Source organism: Coccinella septempunctata, chromosome 6, assembly GCF_907165205.1.
Source record: "Coccinella septempunctata chromosome 6, icCocSept1.1, whole genome shotgun sequence".
Taxonomy (NCBI): domain Eukaryota; kingdom Metazoa; phylum Arthropoda; class Insecta; order Coleoptera; family Coccinellidae; genus Coccinella; species Coccinella septempunctata.
In genome coordinates, this window is record NC_058194.1 from 19,730,974 (window position 1) to 19,755,231 (window position 24,258).

The following is a 24,258-nucleotide window of genomic DNA, read 5'->3' on the forward strand; positions in this document are numbered from 1 at the left end:
CAAGAACAGTGGCTTGACTTAATTTCAAGTTTTCCTTAGGAAGCCTTTGAAACTTCACCCCTCCCCAAGTAAAAAACAAGCTTGAATATTTGGAAAATGTTATTTTTTCAAAACAACATACTTTTTACATATTTCTATTTTTTAATATACATTTTTACAAATCCTCAGTAAACATCTCACAACAAATTTGAGCATACTTCAAATTAGTTGTAGATATTAGCAAGCTTCAGCCATTTCAAATGTCGTTTAGATAGATTGATATCACTTGCATTTGATGTGTGTTTGCTGGCTTCAAGAAATTCTATTTCTTTTTTCAGTAAAAGGTTGTAAAAACTAGACGAAGTAATTTTGTTGGGCAACTCAGGTTTCATGGCAATCAGTTCGTTAATTTCCAAACTCAACATATTACATGAGACATGACGACCCATACATTTGTGTTCAATATAAAGTTTAAAATCCAATTTCATCTCATGGTAGTCATAAATTAGTTCAATTAACTTTATAATGAGAAATTTCCGATAGCTCCAAAGACATTCATGGTTACTATATAGATAATTTAATTCTACAGATATATAAAATAAATCATTCAACAAAACAGACAACAAATTAATATATTTAGGATAAGCATCATTTTCAGTATGTGAAACTGATTTGCCAAACAAGGCTCTCACTATATGATACGGATCATCGCTATAGAAAGGGAGATTTAAATATTTGATTGCATTATTGAAACTCAAACTTTCAAAAATTGTATATGAAATACTTTCAATATTCTTCATATTGCGTATCAAAAATTGTCTATAGTTATACCCAGTATATTCAGATATATGATTAGTTATCCAGTCAATGGAAAATTTGAGCTCCAACAAAACAATGTTTGCTATTTCAGGATGTGATCGCAACAATATTTCCATACACCATATTCTATAGTTCCAAGAATGATAATTATTCGGTGATTTAACAGCAGTCCTCTCGCAAACTTTACTCTCATTTTGAAAAAAATTCAAATTTTCAACCTTCTTGAGTTTACAGCTTAACAACCACTTTCGGTAAGAAAAAGCTTCATAGGATTTTGGGTACATGGATAATAATATCTCATTGAAGTATAGTTCTTGTTCGATGTTCAAAATATCATTTTCCACCAGGTCTCGTTTCATATTCCAAAACGTAACAACAGTAGGTTGTACAAGAAGCCCACCAACTAAAACATGGTTGAGATTTTTCATATCATCAAGAGTCATTTGTTTACGTGATAGTTTTTTCCGGTTTTTCAACAATACTGAGTGGGAGTAACTTTGAAGGTAGGGTTTACACCATGATTCTAAGCCAAGGCAGTTTTCTTCATATAAGATGGGAGATTTGTTTTTCAGATTTTCGGTAGTCTGCACAATAGCGAATTCTCGTCTAAAATTAGAACAAATATCAAATAAGCCGATACTGAAGTACATCAACATACATTTCTGAATCTCTTTGTATGATATTTTCTAAGGTACGAAGAACCTTCTCACACATAGCACTATTTTCTCCCATGTCGAGAAGTGTTTTTGTGAAAAAGTAAAATGCATATGTAAATATACAATGCAGAGTCAATGTTTAAAAAACATACATCCGAGAATCTGAGCAACGAGTTTTAGAACTTGAAGGAAAACATATACCTAGTCATAGACAAAGATTAACCTCTTTGTCATAGAAAAACGAATTATTTTGTTTAATGTCTATGTACCTAACCTCACGTTTTTCCGCTTTCCATTGAACTCTACATTGAACTAAAGAACTTTGTTGTAAAGAACTTTAGTTCAATGGAACTCTATGGGAACATAGAGTTCAAAGCCACTTTCACGTCATGATGTCTATGTTCCGCAGTTTCGCCACACAAAGCACAAAGCATAGAGGTAAAGAATATGGAAGTACCCCGATGAAACAAAGAGTAAGTTCAGAGACACAGATTTCAGAGAGTGGTTCAGAGTTGTCTCTGAGTAAGTTGTTGCTCTTTGGTTCCGCATTCTCAGGATTGAGAACACCCGAGAGAGAAAGAATGATGACAAAGGGCAGAAAAAGCTCCTGTTTACTTTAGCGCCCACCTTAGATTTTTTTCATCAGGTTCAATGAATTCGAATGTTAGCCTTAATAGAACTCGATTAATCTAAGTTTTCAGTTTGTTTATTAAGACACATGTGGGAAATTCATCAATTTTTGGACAGTGAAAAACCAAATTTGTACACGAAAATGTCCTTTCCAGATATTCATAAAACCAATAAACGATTGGGTTCAGTTATTCAAGGGCTGAACTGGAAAAATATTAAACTCATTAAAACAGGTTATACGATTTTCGCAAAATGAGTTTTTAAACCACGACACGTGTTTTGCTATCACAAATCACAATAGCATCAAGACATCAGAATATGAACTCTATCTTAGTATGTTTGCTCGTAATATTTAATGATCTACACATACAGGACGAAAATCTATTATAGTAGGGTGAACAGTTATCGCTCATTGGTTGCATCGACAGCGTTTCGGTCAAAGATTGTAGACTATAATTATTGGTTTCGGTATATAAACTAACATATTTTTATAAATTGTGTAACTTTTGAGCTCTGCCTTTGAGTATTCAACCCCTAATAATACTCAAGGGTAATACTACTGATCACTGTTGATGCTATTCCCTAACAATTGAGTTGGTCTATCGTTCAGATTGTGTGTCTATATTTTCTCGTGTACATTTTTATTTTGACGAATAATTAATTATGAACTTGGGAGAATTTCACACAGTTCTATCTAGATTCTAGTGATGAAAAAATGAAGAAAATTCAGAATTGTTTTCATCATCTTAATTGGCAGTCATTAGAATATAAATTATAACTCAGCATGGTCCGAATATGGACTACGTTGAACCTTAAAACCAGACGAAAAACTGTTCGATTGGAGGGGATAACTACGGTATGCTCATTGTTTGCTTCTGGCCTCACCGACCTTTCGCTTTTTAAAATGGAGCATCTTGTATGTCTAGATAATTCAGCAGCCCAAGCTTCACTGTTGATGCTGTTCTCTAACAATTGAGATGGTCTATCACAAAGATTTTAGACTTATAAAGTTACTCTATAATCTTTGGTCTATAAAAAAATTTTCTCTTAGTTTGCTTCCACCGCTGGACCGAAAAGTCGTACGTCTTCTAACAACGATAACAGTAAGGCTCTTTTGAGAATTCTGAAGGCCTGATGCCGTTGTATCAGCGCCGAAACTGCCTTTTCGGCAAACAAAGGTTCACCTTCACCCACCTGAAGTTGTTATTGTGATCGAAACACGTGTCGTGGTTTAAAAACTCAATTCCCGAAAATCGTATAATCTGTTTCAAGTGCATAAGATTTTTCATTTGATTAGGTACTCTGTACCTATATTTCTTGATGCAAGGGCTTTTCGAGAAATTTCTTAGTTTTGACTTGAATTACGATCTAAGTAAAAGGGAGATATTATGAATTTACCTACTCCAATATTTCATAATTTGAAAATAAAAAATCAAATCAAATTTCGTTGATGTCACTAGAAATTCGAATGATTTTATGTATTATACACGCGAGGATATATCGGGCATACATCTGGCGAAGTCAGGAGAGAATGTTGAACACAAAATCGAATTTCTAAATGGACAATGTAAAAGGCCATTTAATGCTTCATGTTACGAAAGTCCCTTCTCGATGTGGCTGAAAATGCGTATGACATTTTCATTTATGATAGGCGCTGAGGAAATTCTGAAATATGAAATTCGACGTAATCGTGTTAAGTCCAGCTAGCTGGAAATGCAATTTGTCGCGCTGATGCCCTAATTCAATGCAATTTTCTCCTATTAAATCATGCGTTTCTTCACTAAGGGATGCATATTGTTGGTTCAAAATGATTTCCTGTTGAATGTGCTAGCGGTTAACGGAAAAGAGATTTAGATAAACGAAGATGTCCAATTGGAAATTTGGAAATTATGCGTGAAATAAGTTTTCCTCAGTCATTCAGAGCTGAATTATAATCCTGTGTGTGGGTAGTCTAGCCTCTCCGCGTGTGTGAAATGAAAAAGCACTTGTAACACCTATAAGACCTCACGTCTCATGTCTCATGTTATTTTTGATGAAATTGAATTCTTCGACTGTTATCAGACTTCGACTGTTATCAGATCTAAAATGAACTGAATACCTTCCTGTCTCAAGAGCTCAAGTATCATATTTCCTTATGAACGAAAACTTTCTTAACGTCTGTATGCAACAATGTATGACCGTAAGATGAATAAGATGAATTGTCCAAATTATTTAATAATTTATTATACATTATTAAATAATTTGGACAATTCATCTTATTGTATTCCGATTTAGTGTATCGTTTTTTTAAAGGTAAACTCTAGTTCTCCCTGTTTATTTTCCTTGCAGTTTCGTGGGCATATTTCTGAATCCATCCCAGATCCCTTCCTCTCCGAATCTAGAGGAAGATTTCAGTTAGCATACATTTGTATATTTTCTGCAAGACTGGGTGAAGCATCAGGGACATAGGCCTATGGAAAACGTAACAGAAATTCCCTCGTCAGTGATAGAACTGTATTATGCAGGGACAACGTTGTGGAGCGTTTCAGATTTATAGAAATTCTCCGCCACTATCTTGGTATCAATAAATGTCCGTAGGGATTGCACTAACTTTCGAATTCACCCTTTACGAAATGCATAGACCTTTTGTTCCTGACCTGTTTTTCCACCCTGTATGAAGCTACATACATTCGAAACTTCACTGGTTTTTACTTTTGAGAATATCATTATCATCGTCTGAATAAAATCTTGTGCTTGCTCATGATAACAGTCAGGATATTGTTCTTTATATCAAACTGGGGAGAATGGGGAGCTTTTTGAAAAAATATGCAACAAACTCTCCAAGATTACTTTAGCCAAATTGAAAAATAGATTATTGTGAATATACGTATCATAAACTATCGAACGGGTTCCTTAATATGTTTCATAGTTTCATAATCTGGCGAATGAAAAATATTTCATTGTTCCCAATTGACACTATTTAACATGTTATTATAAGTGTTATCTGAAAAATTATGTCAACATTATATAATATATGAATGAAAATTTGTTTATGTTTCAATTAAACGAAAAACGCCATGAGTATGTACGTACAGCGTAATTTATTTATTTTTATTACTTTCTTCTCCTTCTTCGCCAATGTTGGTCATGTAAGTTGTATAATTTATCATTCTGAATTTTGACTTCATCAAATTTTATCAGCAAGTTCTCAATTGAATGGTTCGAAATTTGTTTCTTAGATTTAAGTCGTAGGTAATTATATGATTCAGACAAATTTGAACTTGACACGTGTTTCGCTATCACAATAGCATCTTCAGGTGGGTGAAGGCCAATCGATTCAATATCAGATAAATATTGCTACATTTGCTTGTTTGCGAGATACGGGGAGTGAAATGTTTTTTACAGAAAATGTGAAAATGATTAGTATGATAGAACATAAGATTCTCACAAAATGAGTTTATAAACCACACACGTGTTCCACTATAACATCTTCAGGTGGATGAAGGTGATGTAGGCCACATCAATTCAATCATTATGATAATGATAAGAGCCTAATACTATTATTTGGTAGAAGCCTCCTTGTTATGAAGAAAACAATTGTCATAACTCCGACAATATATTAGTATTGCGTACAGCGAATACTTACTTAATGGTTAAGAATTAAAACCAAAGCGTCCTCAGCTGTCAATTTTTATGTTGCTACTGCTGAAATTTTTATAATTAGGTACCCATAGCTATTTTCAATTTTGGTTCACCAAAAACATTTCCACAAACTTTGTAGAGTAAGTTTGGTTTAATGCTCATACAGGGTTAGGAAAAATTACCAGAACGGTAATTCTGTACATTTTGAAATAATTTTCTTAACCCTGTATGGCAATGTGTAGTATGTCCAGATCCTGGACTTCCTTTTCGTTTTGAGTCACCCTGTATATTTTATTCCTATAGTTTCATGAGTCTAGTTCCAACAGTTTCCAAGGCATGTTTTATATTTTTATTTGATAATAATTATTATTGAGCTCTGAGACGATTGTAACTACGTTTCTAAAAGAAGAAACTCTTACTCAGTATCGTCTGAACTAGTAACTTATGCTATTCGAAACATGTGTAGTGTGAAAAAGAAAAAACTCATGTGATTCAGTTTCTTTGGTTTGTTGTAGTAGGTATGTAATTGGTGATTCACTGAATTAGCAAGATTCAAAACATGAAAAGGATTTTGAAATTTTTTTCATATTGTTTATTCTTCATCAAACTTTTTATGTTTGTGGCAAGGAATAAATGCATTCATTTCGTTTATGTTCCTATCTGCACCCTCCATCATGATATGTCTGCCATATAACTTCGTCATATCTGAATTTCCAGTGCATTATTGTGAAAACTACGAATGGATTGATAGACGGTGACATAGCATACACGTATCCAAAACACAGCCTTTACTATGCCTTCAGGAGTATTCCTTATGCTAAGCCACCGATTGGTGCACTCAGATTTCAGGTAAATCATCATCAAACTTTATGTTGATTCCTAAAAATCTTTTGAAATTTTTCAAGCCACCACAACAACTTGATAATTGGGAAGGGATTCTTCGAACGAAGGATGATTCACCCAGATGTATTCAAACGAATAAAAAAGTGATTGTAGGACAAGAAGATTGCCTCTACTTGAATGTATATACTACACAGGTATTAAAAGCAGAGAATATAGGTCATAGGTTGTTATTAGGTTTTTCTATCCTGGCTACTCGTTACTACATTTCACCTTTAAATTTGAAACTATATATGTTAGAAACAATTCCTCATTTTGTAGTGTGTGAGATTTGTAAGAAGAATTATTTTCTATAAGTTATAGCAAAATTTCTATTTTCCTCCTTTTTGGACAATCCTGAAATAAAATTGATACATCTGCCTGCCTGTTAGGAAACAGGAACATGAATAATTCGAATGGGTTGATGAAAAGACCTAACAGTCACCAAATCATCTCGAACAATAAGGTCTATTTATTTCTGGAACGAAAAGTTAGGGTTGTCATTTAAAAAAACTCAATTATCCTCCAACCCTCTCAAGGGGTGCGTGGCTAACAGCCCAATATTATGTAAAAAATTGCGTAATTCAAATATAATTTAATGTTCTAGCATTTTCTTGCAAAATAATGAATACCAAAGATAAGAATCTTGTGGGATACTTTTTACTCACCCTGTGTAGGACAAACTCCTCATTGCTGTTGCTTTCAGATGCCAAGTGATACAGAACAACTCCTGCCAGTGATGGTATGGGTTTATGGAGGGGGATTTATTGCAGGTACTTCAGAATATCAGGATGCAGCTCCTGATTATTTCTTAGACGAAGGAATCGTTTTTATTTCTATAAACTATAGATTAGGAATATTGGGTTTTTTAAGCTTGAACGACTTGGTGGCGCCAGGAAATAATGGCTTGAAAGATCAAAATATGGCTCTGCGATGGATAAAGGCAAATATCCGAAGTTTTGGGGGTGATCCAGATAGAATAACACTCTTTGGGCAAAGTGCGGGATCCTCTTCTGTTTCTTATCATATTCAGTCTGATATGTCTGCTGGTGAGTGTAGAATATATTGTTTTAGAGGTTATTATAATTTGATTCTGCACATACGATGGATTTAACTCTAAAGAAAAAAGTAGAGTTAAAACAATCAAGTAAGGACAAACAGGACAGCATTCTGAATCAAGGTGTGATTGTCTGCCGAAACATTCCATTCAGTGGGCAAGGATATATACCATTTTCGTAAAAAGTACAAAAATATAAAGCTGTCTCCATAAGCTTTCACATGAGGTATCACACAACCTATATTCCCTATTCAAAATTTGAGGGTGGGAGCCACTTCTTTCGTGGGGTGGCTATTTCACTGATGAATTATGCGTCAAAAAGTGTCTTCCTTGAAACAAAATCCACTTGTCTCTGCGTTTTCAACGAATGTGGCCGAAAATTGGTTTTATCTTGTGGATAATTCAAAATATAATTGTGTACCAATACAAAATATAATTGTGTACCAATACACAATAGATATTCTTTTATCCAGAATATTTCTTATAAGTACTTATTCTTTAATTCTAAAATCATGCGGTCCTGAAAAAGCCATAAGTTTGAATCTTTTATAGGACTCTTTTCTGGAGCTATTTTGGAGTCTGGGACTTCATTGTGTTTGTGGTCATTTTCAAGAGGCGGTCCTCAAACTGCTATCCAAGTTGCAGCCAGTTTCAATATTGATATCAATGATAGTCAATCCATAGTGAATGGATTGCGTGAAGTGGAAGCCAAAGAACTTCATAAAAGGGCAATGGATATTCAAAGTACGGTAAGCTCCTAATTGCTGGTACGACGAGCAATCCGCTGAGAACACTGTATAGTGTATAGTTATGAAAAATTCTCCGATTTAGAAAAATTCGTTGTTACGACTTCAATATGAGTAGGTTTATAATAATGATAATTAAATTTGATTCCTAATGAGAATTCGGAATCAAGAAGAAATGTTTCAATATTTAGGCGTTGGTGGTTAATAATCCTCGAGATGGACTTATTTACGCCCCAGTAATAGAACCAAAACATGAAGGAGCTTTTTTCACTGAAAGGAGTTACGAACTTTTGAAAAAAGGAAAATTTGCACGAGTACCAATAATGATAGGATACAATTCAATGGAGGCAACATTCTCGTTTCCAGGTATGTGGAGTAGATCTGCTATTATACTGCTCCACAAAAGATAAGGAAGTTCAGAAATGAGGAGACTGTTGCAACAGTTTCTATTCTATTGTTTGCCATATTTTTCAATGAAAAATCTAAATGTTTTACTCACTCATTCGTTTGCCTTGCTCAATTTACCTCTCCAGAGTTGCGGTGAAAGCTGTCTGAGTTCTAGAAATGTATGTTGAGGTGGTCGATGAGAGTACAAAGCTCTTTGTAGCTGTTCCTAAGAGTGTTCAATTCTTCATCGACAATTATGACAAGATAAAATAAATAAATGGCAAGATAAAATAAATACACAAATAATAGCCCAATAGCAACATGAAACAAAGGAATAATATTGTCAATGACTTGCTCTATGTAATTCTTCGCATTCATGGTAGCATCAAACCGGGAAATTTTGTACGTCCATTGAAACCGTTGAACTCTAAAAGAACTTTTAGAGTTCAATGATTGAAACAAATGCCTCCCCAGACAGTCAGAAAACGATCTTGTGCAGGAGTGGTTGATCTTGGGAGTCCAATTCTTGGTTCTTCGATTCATACTAGTTTCTCCATGTCTCCATATCAGAAACGCAAATGACAAGAACTTGCCTGAAAGTGAAAAAGTTATCGAATGAGAAGCCAAAAAGCCATTCAGATTGAGATAGTTAGAGAGTGAGCATTTGATTTCTCATTAATGAATATTTGGTGGACAAGAATCAGCAACTTTTGAAACGGTCACAAAATTTGTGAACTTTTGTGGATCAGTACATATTATCGTAACGCTGAAGACAATAATCTTCGGTGTATCATTTTTACTTGTAGTGGTTTCAATTCAATCTGAGGAGATAATTTCAAAATGATTATTTACAGATGCGTTCAGATTGTTCTTGTTGAAATATGATTTGAATCCATCAAATTTGGTTCCCTTCGACATGAACATAGGAACTTCCGTTGTGAAAGATGCCGTTGGTAAAGAAATTAAGTTTCGATATTTTGGATTGCTCCCCATTGCTCTCTCGAACGCCAATGTGATAGAGGTAACACATTAAACCATGTAATCATAGATGGCTTTCCGCTTTTCGACGTTTTTGTTTTATAAAAGGGGAGGAAACAACTTTTTACTAATTCAAAACCATAGGAGTAGACATGTAGTGGCCAGAGTGGGCACAACCCCGCAAAATTTCCAAGCAAGCATGCATAAAACTATTCAGAGCAGTCACTATCATTTGAGATGATGATGCAATACCAATTATTCTCTAATGATTGAAGGAAATATGTGAAAAAATCGTTACCTTCTTTGTGAGCAAAGTTACTCAAAGTATTTATGTGTTATGTGTTATCATTTAGTTGAGAAGTAAGATGACCTGTGCGTGCGAAATAGCTACATTAATCCTATTTTAATTTTTTCAGTTTCTGAGTGATGATCAGTTTGTAAGACCTATTCAACAGTTCGCATTATTGTTATCCGAATTTACAAAGACGTACCTCTACGAATTTCACTATGAAGGAGGTCTTGGAGGTATTGTTAACCGAACATTCCCAGGTGATAAAAAATTGTTCTGTCATTTCAAATGTACAGTGTGTTTCACGTAAGTGGATCACTGAATTTTGTGACTTACTCATTGAGAGAAATTCAAAAAAATTCGTATTTTTCACAAGCTATTCAAAAATATTGAACAATTTTTTCCATGTTCATGTTTTGCAGTTTTGTCGTTAGAATATTTCACTAGGCCGTGAAAGATACTACTATATGATGGTTCACCTTTCAATTCTATCCAGCGAATGATTCACAAAATTCAGTCACCGTTCACGTGAAACACAATGTAAGTAGATATTGAGTTCTGTTTGTGCTTCTCGATTTGATAACTTCTGTAACGAAAAATCTATTGGAACGCATTTCGAAACAGGCTGTTCTATTCTTGAGCGATTTGGCTTCTTGAAAAAAAATTCATCTTAATTAATCAATAATGATTGTTGAGGCTAATTGCCAATACCTGTATACATAATACTTCCAATGGACCAATGTTTATATTCATCGATGTTCTTATTTTGTTAATGATAGGATCGAACTTTCGAACATTCCAGGATATAAACTTCTCACTAGACATCGTTTCGGCAGTTGTTAATTGTCTATAATTTTAAGGTGTGGCCCACAGTGAAGAATTGGGTTATTTGTTCAGAAGAAATATTAGTGCAAATGAACTCGACCATTACATGAGTAAAAGAATGGTGAAACTGTGGACAAATTTTGCGAAATTCAGGTAAATCTCTAGCCCCACATTTTCTTCATATCTTTCCAAAGACTGGATCCCTCCCAAAATAGAAGTACTCTAGTGTACAGGGTGGGCAAAATTTGTTGCCTACTGAGGGGATCTTGAGAAATAGAGTCATTCGGGGCAACTGTGCGCACTTTTGCCTTTCAAGCCATACCCTGTTTCAAATGTTGAAGCTAGGAAAATTAAAACATATTCATAAGATAGAGAATTTTCTGATCTGTAAGAAAACATCAAAAAGCAAACAAACAAAAACGTTTTCTTTCCGCAAAAAAGAATTTAATGAAGAAAGTCGGAGTGCGTTCACATGCCCCGTATTGCGGGTAAGTGTGCGCACCCTCACGGGGTAAGTGAACGCAGTGCTTAGTGAACCACACAATCAAAACAAATTACAAAATAATGTCATCAAAATGTTACAATATTAGAGAACTGCTGTTTATTGTCAATACAGAAGCGCCTTTTTACAAGCACTGCATTATTGTTCGTGCCACAATTCTTGGTAAACACAACACTTGATACATTCCCCTGTTGGTGGCTCTTCATATTTTTCTGAACAAATAGGTTAATATTGATCGAGTCTTAACCAAGAAAATAAACTATGTCATAATTTATTCCTCACTGAACTACTAATGCCCATATAATGAATCTATGCGCACACTTACCCGCGCACACTTTCCCCAGTAAGCCAAAATTTTAAAATACGTTCTTATAGAGTTGAGCAGCTAAGAGCACCTGAAATTTTTTATTATATATTTAGATTAATATGCCCATGATTGAATGAAATATTGTTTAACACTGAGGGACTCGGAACTTGGACCTGGCAGAATGTGCAGAGATGCTAAAAATTAACAAGAAAACTAGTGAATTTGATTGATTGCAAATAAAAAGTTAAAGAAACGTGGCACGGCGCACTCCTAAGAAAAACTAATATGGCGATTCTGCGCCCTGGCTTCACCCAAATGAACCCCTCTTTCATACATTGCATAGTCGAGATATACGCACTGCGCACACTTACCCACTGCGCTCAGTTACCCCGAATGACTCTATAGTGGCTAGAATAAAACGGATGACACATTCTCGAGTTCTTTTTTCATGACTAATCCAAATCTGAAAATAGAATAATCGGCCAATCACTTTTAGATTTCGAGTTATAAACAAAAATTGAGATTTTGATTTACGAAGAGTTCTCATAACTTTTTTGTCTTTGAAGTTACAGATCTGAAACTTGAACCTTCTTGGGCACTTTCATACGTAGAATCTACTGATAAATGATTTTTTTCCAATTCAAAAATAACAAATTCAATAAAAGTTTGCATTCAAAAAAATGAAAGTTATCGCCTAATGATTTGAAAAATATTTTGAGCCCATCAGTGGATTCTACGTTAAAAAGTGCCTGTAGAAGGTTCAAGTTTCAGATTTGTAACTTCAAAGACAAAAAAGATATGAGAAGTAAAGATATGAGAAGTATATATATAGGAAATCGTCAAACTCAAAAACGAAGTAACGTAGGTGGCAGTGGCGTAGCTTGCCTTAGAGGGGCCCTGTATCAAAATGTGTTGAGGGGCCCTAAGGAAGGGTGAAGTCAAAATTAAAGTAGCAAAAAATGTTCGATTTGTATCGAAATAATTATATGTAGGTACTTATAATTAAAAGTTCTAACTCATACTTGATGCGAAAATAGCGAAATAATATACAAACAACATAAAATGATAAACAAACAAATAATAAACGAACAATACAAAAAATTAAAGATACACTTTTCTAGCCTTTATTTCAGCAAATCTATTTATCAAATCAGCCATAGCTGATGACGATTTCAGTTTTTTAAGTTGTTCTATTGCCCTCTATTGACAATAAGGACCTGTCTGAAAGCCGTTCCTGTCCCATAGAAGTCCTCAGATAATTTTTTATGAGTTTTAATTTTGAAAAACTCCTTTCAGCGGTTGCAGTTGTAACCGGAAGGGTCAAAAATAAAAGGCATGCAGTAATAACGTCCGGAAAACTGGATGCAAGGCTATTGAATTTTATCGGGACTAATTCTAAAAGTTCTTTGATGGCACGAATTTTCTGAATTTCAGATTTTAAGTATTCGTATCTATCTGAATGATCAATTCGGTGTAATGAACGGGATTTTGAAATGAATGGTTGTCTTAGCAGTTATTCTCAAAAATGCTATTGTGAAACCTGTAAGAGGTTTTGGATAATATTTTCAGAAATTTTTTGCGTACAGACATTCGGGGGCCCCTAAAGCCTGGGGGGCCCCGTATCACTGATACCGCTGACACCGCGGTAGCTACGCCCTGGTAGGTGGCTGTGGATTTTACCATTCTTTGTTTCTGCTAAAAAGAGCTAGGAAATGTGTCATCCGTTTTCTTCTAGCTGCTATAGATCTCGAGATCCTCTCAGTAGACAAAGAATTTTACCCACCCTATACAATATTTTCTTATCTCAGAATCTAGAAAGAGCGCAATTCAAAATACTAATCGAATCGATCTCATATAAAATGTGTCTTTGATTAACTGCATTCATTTCTCGTTAGAAACTCCCACAGATATGAGTTCAAAGATTGAATTAAAGGTTGAAAATTGGTACGACTTTTGTGACTAAATTTACGTTATAAAATGTATGTATCTATCTTTTTATTTGTGAAATTTTCATAGGAATCCTACACCGGAGCCAGATGATCTCTTTCAGAACCAGATATGGTTACCAATTTCACCGACTAGTAAGGATATGGACTATTTCAGAATAGACGTCGATTTAAAGTCATCAGTGAATCCAAAACGGAATAATATCGATTTTTGGACGCATTTGTATCAGAGATATGGAGAACCGCCTTACGATACCTATTGATGTGTTTTTTTTGATGAATTATTCAATATTTCTCAGGATTTCTGCAATGAAAAAAAAAATGATTTTCATGTTTGAACATTTAAATTGTTATATGACGAAATAAACCTTATTTATATTGTGTGGACATATTCGCATAGGAAGACTATAGTTAACGAGAAATATCTAAGAATTTTTCATCCAACACTTTCTTATCGAAAATCACGTAAGAATAGATGTATGGTTTTTTCAGCATCTGAGGTAATTTTCAATTCTGAATTGGTATTCTGATACTTGGTCATAGATATTCTCAAATTTCTCTTTAGATATGAATTTACGTAAATTATAATGTGAGCAGTAACGGGAATAAGTACAGGGTGTCCGAGTTAAAGTTTCCCTATACCTTATTGTGGAAACTAAAGGAGTTAGAAGAAAAAGTTAAATGAAAAACTTTTCTGTTATCGATTGAATTTTTATTTTTTATAACCCACCTTGATATAGGGTGCTCCGTTTTTTCACTGTTGGTATCAACTGTTTTATTTTAAATGGAACACCCTGTACATTATTGCATTTTTGAATTCCTTGTCAAATTTCAAGGTAACTTTGGTTCGACCACCATGGTCCTATATAGCACCGACTCTGAGATATTCGTCGTTTTCCTAAAATAGCTGATACTAGTTTTCTAACGAAACCAAATTTCGACCAGCTCTTGTCAACATATTTGATCATACGTTACATCTCTATTTTTAGCAATCTGATATAAAGGGTCTTCAAAAATTAAAGTTGAAAATTGAAATAGAAGTTCAATCAAAACTTGATTTTTTCAAATGGAAATCTTTATTTCTTTCTTGTTCATCATGTGGATCAGGTTGAAATGAGCAAAAATTGTATTTAAACTTTTTCTGTAAAGTGAATAGTGTATTTCCCCGTAGAATCAACTATAATTATGAATTAGTATATGCTGGCATATACTTGGCTTTTATTTTCTGATGAATTTAATTAACTAGATTGACTAATGAAAGAGAAAAAGACTCTTCCACTCATAATCAGTACTCGCTCCAAATAAAATTAAATTATTTCATTTTTAAAGGGAGACTCAACTAACAGATACATTATTCTTGAAATATTCAAGTAATTGTCTGAAAACACAAGAAAAAAACTCGAAAATACACAATTAGATAAGTGCTACTTTTCCTAGTTACCATATTCTATATATGGGCTCAATTAATTAATTATTGTTGGTTCTTACGGGAAAATGCAATTTTTCGTCCATATTATTTCTGAAACTATTCACTTTACAGAAAAAATTTAAATACATTTTTGTTCATTTTAACCTGCTCTATATGAGGAAAAAGAAAAAAATAAAGATTTTCATTTGAACAAATCAAGTTTTGATTGAACTTCTATTTGAATTTTTAACTTTAATTTCTGAAGACCCTCTATATCAGATTACTAAAAATAGAGATGTAACGTATGATCCAATATATTGACAAGAGCTGGGCAAAATTTGGTTTTGATACATTCATTAGAAAACTAGTAAGTATCAGCTATTTTAGTGAGTACCTACATCTGTCAAAATTTTAGGAAAACGACGAATATCTCAGAATCGGTGCTTTTGGTGCATACCACCATACCACTATTTGGTATAGTGGCCATACCAAAGTTACCTCGAAATTTGACAAGGAATTCAAAAATGCAATAATATACATAGTGTTCCACTTAAAATAAGAAAGTTGATACCAACAGGGAAAAAACGGAGCACCCTATATCAAGGTGAGTTATGAAAAATAAAAGTTCAATAGATAACAGAAAAGTTTTGTATTAACTTTTTCTTCTAGCTCCTTTAGTTTCCACAGTAAGGTATAAGGACACTTTAACTCGGACACCCTGTACAGTTTTGGAAGTCTAGCAGAGCGCGATATCCTCATTTCAATTTACTAACCTAATTGAAAGCAAACTTTTAATATCCTTTCCCGTCAAAACGGGGTAATATCAGGCAATGAAAAACAGCTCAATCTTATTCTCCAGCAATAACATAATTGGGGATGCAAGCTTAATTGTTGTTCTGAATCATGCTTCACGGAAAATATTGACTTTTTCAATAGTTAAAATTCAGACTTCGTGCTCGGCAAAATCTCTTTTGCAAGCTGCATTTAATGAACCATTCAAAATGCCCAATGGAGCGCTTTTTCTCTGAGATAGTGGAATACGTGTAAGCGAATTTTTCCTGTTTGTCCAGGAAAATATTTACTCGCAAGATGCAAACGATGACAAGCTAAATCGAATGTCAGAAGGTCTGTACTAATTTGCGAACGAAAAGTTGGCTATTTATGAGATAATAACAATGCTTTTTTTTAAATATCTTCCTTCCTGTACCTCTAATCGTTTTTGTATCATTATAAAAGTTGTAGATAATAAAATTCTATACAACTTTTGTCTTAAGCAACTTTACATACTCTTAACCCTTTTCGAGTTAGAGGGCGATAAGGGCGAGGAGCTTAGCCACACAGGCGAAAGGCCAAGGTCAATGTAGAAGTCTAATGTACATTCATAGCCATATGTCTTAAAAACGTTTGAATGAAATTGCTTCGGACTAAATTTGTAGAAAATGTTATGTTCTACAACTTTTATAATGAATGCGAAAACGATTTGAATCCCAGGGGAGGAGATGATTCAGAAAAACTTATTTTTTGGCCAATTTTATGGTTTCTGAAACTGTTCAATTATATTTCTTCCTTTATTTTTGAATCATTAGCTTCAAAATAAGAAAAAGAAGCCACTGCTCTTTAGAATCAACACTTGACGTGTAGTTGTCAAGTTTGGGGCCCTCCCACACATTTTCGTCACGCTCAAATTGTCAGATTGAGAGAATGTATACTTTTCAACATGTAATTAACAATGATTGTTTTTTTTACTGTGCTGACAGGCTGTCCTAGATAATTGCCCCTATATACGGGTCTAATTTTTGTTAGAGATACTCTAAAGGTTCCAAGGCATCTCCCCCTATAGGTATTAATCTCGGCTTCGAAATTCAGCGAGGAATCCAGCTTAAGGAAAGACTTATTGCCTTAAGAAAAATCATATAATTATTCAACCAGCTCTGTTCAATCATTACTAACGCAAATAAATAATTGGGGAAATCCTCTGATAAACATCATTGGATCCGATTTGAGATGAATGAACAGACTTAATTGAATTTTTTGATGATTGAATTATTTTTCCAGAAAATAAAAAAAAATATTTTTCCTATTATCAAGATTACAACGTTAAGATTGGTCAAAACTGTAGTGGTACTTATGGGGCGTTAATTTGCTTTTGAAATCAAAATAATACTTTTTAAAACTCATCTTGAATTTAAAATTTGAGCTCGAATTTTGCGCCGTCGACTTTATAGAAATTATATCAATTGTTGACGCATCCACGTTCTCATTCTCTGTTCGCAATTTCTTTCAATGTGCCTTAAATGACACTGAAGCTCACCATCAAATCTCCTCCGGGGAGGGAATCCGAGAATTTCCGCTGAAGGGGGAGCGATGATTACACAACATCGGAGTATTCGGCCGAACTTTTTCAGCGGAATTTCACAATCCCACCCTAGCCGGGTTGATTTCTGGGGTCAAGTGTCAACGATCCTTTCGGTCCACCAGTTCCCGAAAGTTGTGTTTGGACGAAATGGTTCACATGCATGTCCATGCTGATGAGAGATGTGCAAGTTTCAGAGTTTTATGTTTGCCATGTTTACTTTTTTCCCGCATATATTTCTTTTTTTTTGCTATTACAGACTCGGATGTTGGGGAACTTTTTTCCGTCCAAAACCTTTTCAAGTAACAGCCTTGAGGTTAGGGCAAAATAATCGATTTAATTTGATATCTCCGCGAAAGTAGTATTGAGGGAAATAAAGTTCAAGAAATAATGTTGGTAAAATAGCAGCTTTCTATAATTTTTCTAACCTAACCTAACCTAATCTATCCTAACCAAGAAATGTCATTACAAAAGGATAAAAAATGCAACCTCTATTTTATATTTGAAATTCAGTAAAGTGTTTGTTGATACAAAATAGGCATATCTTTATAATTGTAATATGAGTTATATGTTCGAAAGAAAACTAATTTGAAATTATTCTTATATGAACGGGGAAATGAAATCATCTCAGTGTATAAACAGAAAGCTAATGATGAAAATTAAGAAAAAATCGATTTAAATGTACCTACACATTCATTATGTAGTAATTGCTTTTTTATTTTGATGTGATGAAAATTATGCTATGAGAGTGACTTAAATAAGATGAATTCATAAAATGGTACAGCTATACAGGGTGTATTTGAAGGTGAGGCTTTTTTAAAACAGAAGGTGGAACTGTTGAAGCGTTTCACTAAAAATAACCCATACAAAACTTTCAAAATGACAAAGTTGAAAAAAAATTTAAAATGATTACTGAAATATATCCTAATACAACCCTAGTTTGTTAGCTGAATTATCGCAAAGCAGTGGGAAAAAACTTATCTCCTGATTCGACCATGTGGTTTCGTTTAGGATATTGGCTCGTTCGATATTTACGTGGTAATGAAAATGGAAACTTAGAATTGCCGAATTGTTCTCATTATTTTTTAGCAACTTACACGATTTCATGAAATGGCTCATTTCGATACCAACTGACAGAAGAGACTTAGGACACAAGTGTAAAAAATAGAATAATACTTCGAAATCTCCCTAATAAAATTATTCACTAATTTTTTCACAATGGCATCACAATCTTCTTGTTCGAACAATCCAAAAATCGTCGTAAAAATGGGATGAAACGGGGAAACATCATAGCACTTTATCAACATAACTAACATAAGCACTTTCAAGAAACTGCCTCGATTTTCTACATTCTTTTTCACCCTAAATTGCACGATACAACAATTATGATTCCCTCAAAAGGGACCTGATGTATCTAATCCGATGAACTTGGCACTGAACCATTCATTGTTCAGCCATATGTTGATGTTTTGTTTCGTTTTTGCTATGCCGGAGTCACCTTCCACAGTTCCGAACTTGAACTTCAATGAATTTTTGTCTAGCTTCTAGGGGTTGCATCACAGCTATCTTGGATATTTTATATAGACAATTTTTGGTTAAATGACTTATTTTGATCAGTTCTACCTTATTCTGTCGAAAAAAGCACCACCTTTGAAAACACCCTGTAGATAGACGAAGTTGAGGCAGTGATTTAGTCTTGGATTCCGTGTAAGATGTTCTATATTCATCAAAATTAAATGTTCTTCTGCCTGCTGGATATAGAAAATATTAGCAAAATTTATTTCTTTTTAGATTCGTATCGAAGCTAGTCTATAATTTATCTATTTGATTTGTTATTTCTATCACATGATTAGTTATATTCAACTCTCATTGTTTGAAATTATTGGATGCTCCATTCTTGCTGATTAATTTATGCCACACACTGGTATGCTGTGAAATGTGGAAGTAATTATTTTATTTTTGAAACATTCAAAGTGCCCTTCGATATAGGAGATATTGCTCAAACTCCGACACAAAAAGGACTATTAGCGAACTGTGAGTGGCTTCAAAGCAGGGATAATGAAGTAATTCTTCAAATGAGTTTTCCGAACAATAGGGTGCAAATTCATACAAATCGATTTTCGACGTCAGAGGGAAAATGATCGTCACTCGACCCTTTTTTTTACGCGAGGGATTGAATTCTTTTACGGCTAATGATGCTTTATACGCCTAGAAGCAGATTTTCCGCATTCTCCTAAATCACCTAGACATTTTTCCCAGTTATTTATGGAACAAAAATTGTCAGAGCGTTTATTTAAGTGAATATTTATTGGGACTAATTGTTCTTGCAGTTAATCTGAAGTAATGAAGGATTTCAATTACAAATTGCATGGAGATAATGAAACGAACTTGATATTTCTTCAACCAATAACTCAAAAATGAAAACGCTGAAACCCTTCAATTGACTTTGGACCTCCCCTTGTTGAGGCAATCAATTTCAGTGTTTTCTTTCAACCCCTCAGTTGTAACCTCATCCAATTTCCGTCTAATGGAAACACCATGTGTGAGCTCGTTGGAAAGCTCACGGAAAATCAAAAAAAGAACAAAAAATTTAAAGTGGGATTTCATTTTCTTTCGAATTTGATGAGAAGGAGAATTGTTCTTCCACTTTCACCAAACCTTATGTACAAATCTCTTGATCCTGTTTCACCGCATATTCTGGAGAGAAGTTCAAGATTTTCCTCCTTGTCAGTTTTCATTCTTCTTACTCCGCCAGACACTGGGTAAAATTTGAATGGGGAGCAAATTGGGAATTCGAATGTTTCTCACCTCATGATTCGAATAGCTGATTCTTTCGACTCGAATTGACAAGAACCTCGTGTTATTTCGCTGCAGACATGAGAAAATTGAAGACCTTCCAGCTAGCCCTATGTGAAATCCATGAAAATTCGAGGAAGGGAACGAAGTTGATGGAATTAGATGACGCTCTCGTAAGCCTTGTACGATATCGTAATATCTTGCCTCGTAAGGCGGAGGCATATGGCCATTACAGTATTATATTTTATGGCTTCCATGTTTGAAATATCGCAATGTGAATTTTAACGCGTTGATAACCCGACACCAGGATCCTATAATAACGTGCGTTAAAAAAAATTCTTCTTCAAGTAGTCTATGGTCGATAATATGCGTCTGAACGTAATACTTAGCTTCTGCTGAACAATTTTCCAGCTAAACTATCAAGTTAGGGTTCTGGATTGTTGTATTAGAATTATTAGTGAATTATGGTTTTTACGGACGTGCAAAAATCATGTTTGATGAAAACCTATTTCAGAAATGGGGAGAAAATAGAAGGCGAGTGGAAATCTTCTATTGATAAATGCTTCAGCGATGCCAGGTTGGAGTATCCCAAGGTTAATGTAGATAATCAATCTCTCCAAAGTAATGTTTCGCGATATATTATCGTTTTGCTTGAAACAGGTTGTGTTCAAAGGAAAAAAGGAAATGGTGCACCCAAGAAGACAACCCTAGAGTTAGTATTCAATAATAATAATTGATGTGATGATAGCTACATGTACCTCTCTTCGGCTTTTATCTCAACGGCTGGAGTCTGCGTTACCACATATAACACGATTTTAAAAGAAAACATATTTTTTTGTTGAGACTCCACTTCATTCTAGAATTGGAATTTGGTAACACACCAAATTCCAAAAAAGGGATCACCAATTGCTTCTGATTGTTCTGATTGTTATCAGTCAGAAGCAATAGGTGACCCCTTTTTTTTTAAAGAACATATAAACAGCAGAAAGCAAAACATTATAAAGAAGAAATTATCATACCTTCTTTATAGAAGGTATGAATTGACTTTTGATGAGAGGTCCAATTATTGTAATTTTCAACAAGATGGTAGTAATTTCAAACAGCTGCAAGAACCTTAGCTATTCTAAGTAATGTTTTTCAGGATCGACTCATTAGCCTCAAAACCGAAAGTGAATTTACTCAGCGTGATCTAACTTTTCCTATGGCCTCATTTAAAGAATTCTATCTTTCAAATATCTATTACTAATTTGGACCAACTGATGACTAGAATCCGTGAAAAAAATAATCAAATTAGCGATGATCCTTTCATTTTAAATAACGTTTGAATGTGTCGGATGAAAATGAGATATATGTGTTTGGAGCAAAGAGGAGAACATTTCCAGCAACAATTTTAATGACTAATTATAGAAAAACCCTAAACTCATTGTAATGAAACTCCTGTAATTCATTTTCTTTAGTTTAGTTATGGAGTTTCAATATTAACGGGATTAACGCCATCTGTATTAACTGTAAGGGCTAGGTGAAGACTTTCAGAATGTGGGGTCTTTTTTCAATCTCAGCAGATTTTGAATTGTAGCCAATGGCGTGATTTTTCGAGAAATGTTTTCATGTGGAAATTCATTGAGATAATCATTTCACCTCGGAAAGTGAATAATAGATATTAATGAATATTTGTTCTACAATAAAAAAATTCTGCTTTTTGTTAGTGGCATGGACATTTTCTCCGATAATTTTGTGAGTTTTGAAAAAGTTTTAGAATATTTATTTTTGTCAGGTTAGGTTAGGTTAGGATTGTTAGATTATTTTTTTCTTTCATATCGATAAGTTGGTTTTTACTGTGTACTCGAAGTTTTAATAATTCTAAGAAAATATTTAGTTAGTAAGTTTCTTTATTGTCTGTATACCAAATGTGAAATAAATGAAAATCAACAAAATTGTATTAAACATATACAAGGTGAGTCTTTGATTCGTACAAATATTTTAACAGTAGATTCTTGAGGTCGAAAGAAACACTTTTTTCCTTCACCATTTTTTCCGAATACTCTCGGTTTAAAAGATACAGGCTGTTGAAAAACCATGAAAAGTTCCATCTCACAATCGGTTTCATCTAATGAAATGAATTTCGGAATATAGTTTTTCATTTATTTGATGAATCTTTTCGAACACAAGATATCACCCATGTCTTCCAGTTTTCTCATTATGACCATTACGTATCATAAGAACACCAAAACTTCATAGAACCTAACTCTTGAAGTTGAAACTGAGTTCGACGCTGTCTAATGAAAATTTGAAACTTCTGTAAGATAACAGTATTCTTCATATTTTCTCGTTTAATGCGCCGTTTTCGAGTAATTTGATGTTCAAAAATTAAAAAGTACCTATCTGCAAAATTTAAAAATTGGGTACTGAAATTGGGCTGAATACAACAAGTTATTCTGAAGGTTATTTTATTTTTCCAGGAGTGGCCCAGCTCCTTATGAAATCTTAAAATGGCTATATCTTTTTATCAGGGCCGAATCGGAAAAAATGATATAGAAAAAAATGTTTCTTTTGACCTCAAGAATCTAGTGTTAAAATATTTGTACGTGTCAAAGACTCACCCTGTATACACATGCTGCTGGTCGGTGCCATGGATTTCCAGTTGTTCTTTCAAGCACATTGAGTTGTGGAATCCAATCTCCTGAAGAATTCATTTATTGCACGAAAATTATGCTTATGAAGAAAGTTTCCTTGAGGAACAATTGAGGTAGTTCTAGACACGCTCGATGTGACCCGAGCAAGCTCGTGGTCGGGAACAAAGTTCATGAGGCAGATCTGAGGAAAATTTTTTCTAGGGAATATTAAAATTTCCGTGCTCGCACAAATTCCGAACTTTTCCTATAAATCCGTTTCTCGCGAATTGAATATTTCGGACATATTCGGAATTCGGAACACCTGCTGTTGCAATTTCGCCGGGAATATATCTCGTAATTTCTTGAATTCAACAGTTATTATACAATTTTCTAAGAACGAAGTTCCCGGACTCCCGATTCCAAGTGTAAATTTTTATTCCATGTCACAACGCAATATCTGCTCGATGTTAAGAATTCGTTGAATTGAGGATCAACACCTAGGATAAAATTTTTTGGGAACATATCAATTCTAGAATCTCTTTTTCAATTTATGGAGTTCTCATTTTCTGGCCTTTGAAAAGCTCAATAAAATCAATAGGAACTTAAAACAGATTATACGATTTTTACAAAAATAAGTTCTCAAAACACGACACGTGTTTCGCTATCACAATAGCATCTTCAGGTGGGCGAAGGTGAACTTTCCATCAAGTATCGGCCACATAAATCCAAGATTTCACATACAAGGGCGTTCTTAAATTGGAGGTACAAACGAAAGAGGAGATACCTTGTGTAATTTTAAGAAAAAAAAGTCTCGTATACATGGGACCGCAAATGATTCATTTTCGAGATACAGGGTGTTAAAGTTAGAATTTTTTTTTGAGTTTTTCTCTTATAGTATCTACACTTACACTACACAACTGAAATTTAACATAAATATTATAACTGATAGGACTATCACCATGTGACAATTTTTTTTGGTAATCCACTGTTTATTTGAAAAAATGTGGAAAAAGATTCTTGTTATACTAAACTTTATGGTCTCTTCTGGTTTTATCCTATCTGCTACCGATTTCGAGAAAAAAATTATTTTGAATGATTCTCTCGAAATCTTCAGAAATATCCAAATTGTCATAAAAATTCAGTTATGTAGTTAGCTGTGGTGAATGAATTCATTGTAAGTTTTGACATATCAAATTTATCTCGGTATTTCTAATAATGAATATGTTTTCACAACTTGTTTCGATACTAATCCAAAAATTCAAACAACCTGTATCTCGAAAACGGAATATTTGCGATCCCATGATTATGGGTTTTTTTTTTCTTGAAGTTACTTAGGGAATCTCCCCTCTTCGTTTGTATCTCCAACTTAGGAACACCCTGTACGAGAACAGTGCTTTTTTCCCATTCCGTTTAGATTTTTTAAGGATTTAGAATTTTGAAACGATATGTCACACTCCCTATAATTGAA

General features: G+C 34.1%; 2 protein-coding genes across 2 annotated transcripts; one reads left to right on the forward strand and one right to left on the reverse strand.

The window, feature by feature from the left end:
* Positions 1 to 81: 81 nt before the first annotated feature.
* On the reverse strand, positions 82 to 1,689 carry LOC123315115 (protein prenyltransferase alpha subunit repeat-containing protein 1). The gene is made up of 2 exons (XM_044900688.1): positions 1,457 to 1,689; positions 82 to 1,404 (listed from the first exon to the last, which is right to left on the reverse strand). Exons 1-2 carry the CDS (start codon positions 1,528 to 1,530, stop codon positions 204 to 206), a joined length of 1,275 nt encoding a protein of 424 aa, XP_044756623.1. The 5' UTR covers positions 1,531 to 1,689; the 3' UTR covers positions 82 to 203.
* A 3,400-nt stretch (positions 1,690 to 5,089) lies between these two features.
* LOC123315725 (juvenile hormone esterase-like) lies at positions 5,090 to 14,045 on the forward strand. The gene is made up of 10 exons (XM_044901558.1): positions 5,090 to 5,212; positions 6,423 to 6,554; positions 6,611 to 6,742; positions 7,291 to 7,633; positions 8,194 to 8,390; positions 8,579 to 8,753; positions 9,629 to 9,795; positions 10,169 to 10,301; positions 10,902 to 11,019; positions 13,692 to 14,045. The coding sequence occupies exons 1-10, from the start codon at positions 5,141 to 5,143 to the stop codon at positions 13,882 to 13,884; spliced, it is 1,662 nt and encodes a 553-aa protein (XP_044757493.1). The 5' UTR covers positions 5,090 to 5,140; the 3' UTR covers positions 13,885 to 14,045.
* Positions 14,046 to 24,258: the final 10,213 nt, after the last annotated feature.

Bases quoted from the DNA above. Each gene is read 5' to 3' on its own strand.
- LOC123315115 (XM_044900688.1), bottom strand. From the start codon at position 1,530: ATGGGAGAAAATAGTGCTATGTGTGAGAAGGTTCTTCGTACCTTAGAA. The intron at 1,405-1,456 runs GTATGTTGATGT...TTCTAATTTTAG, and splicing joins ATACAAAGAGATTCAGAAAT to ACGAGAATTCGCTATTGTGC.
- LOC123315725 (XM_044901558.1), top strand. From the start codon at position 5,141: ATGAGTATGTACGTACAGCGTAATTTATTTATTTTTATTACTTTCTTC. The intron at 9,796-10,168 runs GTAACACATTAA...TAATTTTTTCAG, and splicing joins CGAACGCCAATGTGATAGAG to TTTCTGAGTGATGATCAGTT. The intron at 11,020-13,691 runs GTAAATCTCTAG...AAATTTTCATAG, and splicing joins ACAAATTTTGCGAAATTCAG to GAATCCTACACCGGAGCCAG.